Source organism: Cyprinodon tularosa, unplaced genomic scaffold, assembly GCF_016077235.1.
Source record: "Cyprinodon tularosa strain WSP-4 unplaced genomic scaffold, ASM1607723v1 ctg715, whole genome shotgun sequence".
Taxonomy (NCBI): domain Eukaryota; kingdom Metazoa; phylum Chordata; class Actinopteri; order Cyprinodontiformes; family Cyprinodontidae; genus Cyprinodon; species Cyprinodon tularosa.
The window spans coordinates 67,375-70,277 of NW_024039469.1; the positions used below are offsets into that span (position 1 = coordinate 67,375).

The 2,903-nt window shown below is 37.2% G+C and overlaps 1 protein-coding gene across 1 annotated transcript; it reads left to right on the forward strand.

The window, feature by feature from the left end:
- The first annotated feature begins 552 nt into the window (after positions 1 to 552).
- LOC119772546 (adhesion G-protein coupled receptor F1-like) lies at positions 553 to 2,584 on the forward strand. Its single transcript, XM_038269003.1, has 3 exons — positions 553 to 1,605; positions 1,700 to 1,741; positions 1,934 to 2,584. The coding sequence occupies exons 1-3, from the start codon at positions 553 to 555 to the stop codon at positions 1,991 to 1,993; spliced, it is 1,155 nt and encodes a 384-aa protein (XP_038124931.1). The 3' UTR covers positions 1,994 to 2,584.
- The last annotated feature ends 319 nt before the right edge of the window (positions 2,585 to 2,903 follow it).

A 2,903-nucleotide genomic window follows, 5' to 3' on the forward strand; every position in this document is an offset into this window, starting at 1 on the left:
TGTTTTTTTCTCCCATTTTGACAGAATTTAGACAAAGAATCACTGAACACATTCTTAGAGAATTTCAAACAGCAGAGTATTAACAATGAGAGAATTGCTCAATCTCCAAGTGATGTCAGTACCACTGTAAATGTCCTCAGCAATGTTGTCTCCAAGTTTTCCTTTTTTTCTGTGCCCTTGGATGAAAATTCAACGAAGGTAGGAAAAGTGAAATGGTTTGTTATATTTTCTTTTTAAGACATGTTTGAGGTCTAAAAAATAATATTTTTTATCAAACAGAACATTTTGGAGATTGCTGGCCCTCTCACCTCTAATGACTCAAAGGCCTTATGGGAATACTTGAACCAAAGAAAAAACTACAGCTCTTCCTTCTTGAACCTATTTGAGACAACATCCACTCTTCTTGTCAACAAACCCCTTACCATTGAGACCCCTTTTTTTCTGTTAAAGAGAGCTAAAGTCATAGACCCTTTTCATGATTCTTTATTGGAAGTGAGCATACAAAAGGCTAATGGGGAAAGGAAATTCATCACCTTAATCATTTTTGATTCCATGGATAATGTGCTCCCTGCAAAACAGAAAGTCAACTCCCCACCCATGGTTATCAATGGAAAGGTTGTACTTGTTCAGAAAGATCCCAGCATCGAAAACGTATCGATGAAATTTCATATGCTAAATAAAAAGCTGAAAGATCCACAATGTGTTTTCTGGGATTTCGACCTCTTTGATGGTGTCGGAGGATGGAGCAACCAGGGTTGTTCTGTGCAATCCCAAAACAACGAAACCATCAGCTGCATCTGCAACCACACAACCTCCTTCTCAATCCTGATGTCCTCTGATAATTTTAAAGACTCTGAAATGGAGGACATAACATTCATTGGGGTTGGCATATCCATAGGTTCTTTGGTTATATGTCTTCTAACTGAAGCTCTCGTATGGAAAAAAATAAGTACCAACACAACCGCATTTCTTCGTCACGTTTTCATCGTTAACATCGCAGTTTCTCTCCTGATAGCAAACATTTGGTTCATCATAGGAGCATCTTTTACAGACCCAGAGAATAAAAACCCTCCTGCATGTGCAGCAGCTACCTTCTTTATCCATTTTTTCTACCTTGCCATGTTCTTCTGGATGTTAGCCACAGGTCTGCTGTTGCTCTATCGTACTGTCCTGGTCTTTGAGGGGGGGTTTTCTAAAACGTCTATGCTGGTTATGGGATTCATTTTGGGATATGGTGCACCCTTAATCATTGCAGTAACAACCATGGCTGTAACTGCCCCCTTAAATAAATACATAAGAGGAAATCATGTCTGTTGGCTGAACTGGGATGATTCAAAAGCCCTGTTGGCGTTTCTGGTCCCTGCACTTCTTATCGTAGCCATAAACTTCATCATCCTGCTTGTAGTGATATTCAAAATGTTAAGAAGAAGATCAGAGAAGAATGCAGGGCAAGCAGGAGAGCAGCATGTTCTGGTGGTGATTGCCAGGAGTTTGGCTGTGCTCACACCATTTTTTGGACTGACCTGGAGTTTGGGAATCGGGACCATAATTGCACCGACAAACAGGGAGATTCATTTTGCTTTTGCACTGTGCAACTCACTACAGGTAGCAGTTTGTCTGTAATGATTTATTGCCCCATACTTTTTAATGGGTTAATTAAAAAAAGTGTTTTTCTTTTTACCTGATGCCACTTCTCTAGGGTTGCTTCATCTGGGTGTTTGGAACACTGCTGGACAAAAAGGTGTGCATTACAGAGTAATCTGAAAACATTAAGTTAACTATAATATATTATAGCAAGATTGACAGATTTAAAATGTACAAATATTGCTTTTTTCATTTTTTAAATTATTGCAATTTATTCATGAACTCTTTGTAGTTTTATTTTTTTGATCTTTCATTATGTGTGATTATTTTTATTATTCTTTTTGTTCAGGTGCGGTCAGAAACGATAAATTCTCTGAGCTCCCAGGAAAAGTTTATAGCCGGTTGGTGATTCACAATGCTGCAAGTTTCCGCTTGGGATACAAAAGCCTCTGAGTGAGAAGACTAGTTACCCCATTCTCAGCAAACTTTACCACTCGTTTTCCCGACATACTATTTGATAATGTTGTCTTCTGAGAATATGTTAATTGTACCTTATCCAAATTTAATTCTAGATATTTAGAGTCGCCTTACCTTTAGTCTGGTAACTGTAACTTACATGTAGATTTTAAGGTGTTTTTCTAACTTTTTCTTCTCATGTTATCAAACTATTGTTATGAAATCAAACATGTGAAAATTTGAAAGACTAATTTTATTTCAGCCTTTCGCTGACACTTCACATGAAATACACAAGCAATATTCTGGAGCGGAGGCACAGGGTTAGTGCTCTATCTGCTGTGCTTAGACTCCCCAGGTGCATGCTCTAAAAAAACTTCTTATACATGTCAAAATAAAGACGAGAAAGTCAACACATCCCTGAGACTATTTATTGGGGTCATAGGACAATTCAGTGCTAACTGGAGCCTTCTGCAACCTGTATTCACCAACAGTGGAAGAGAGATTTCCAAGGAGAGGTCAATATGAGAGTGCCATGTAACAAGACACCAGATATATATTCCCTTTCTGCCTTAAAGACTCTCTGATTCTTTTCTTCAATGTGTAATTTATGTATCATATCTTTCCTTACATCTTAGTCATGTGTATTTATTGGATATATATGTTTTTATGTGTGTGTATACACACACATATATATGTTTGTGTATATATATATATTATAGTACATACCTGCTTATAGCTTATAAGCTCATAGATACTTATAGATGAGCTTTTAGGCTCACGGGTGCTTTTTACATATCACATCTTTTACTGTCATAGTTTTAATTGTATAGTTTTATTGCCAATTGTTGTAAACAGTTTGCATT

Excerpts from the sequence above, each read along its gene's own strand:
- LOC119772546 (XM_038269003.1), top strand. The coding sequence starts at position 553 with ATGGATAATGTGCTCCCTGCAAAACAGAAAGTCAACTCCCCACCCATG. Across the intron at positions 1,606-1,699 it reads CACTGTGCAACTCACTACAG|GGTTGCTTCATCTGGGTGTT; the intron begins GTAGCAGTTTGT and ends CCACTTCTCTAG. Across the intron at positions 1,742-1,933 it reads GAACACTGCTGGACAAAAAG|GTGCGGTCAGAAACGATAAA; the intron begins GTGTGCATTACA and ends CTTTTTGTTCAG.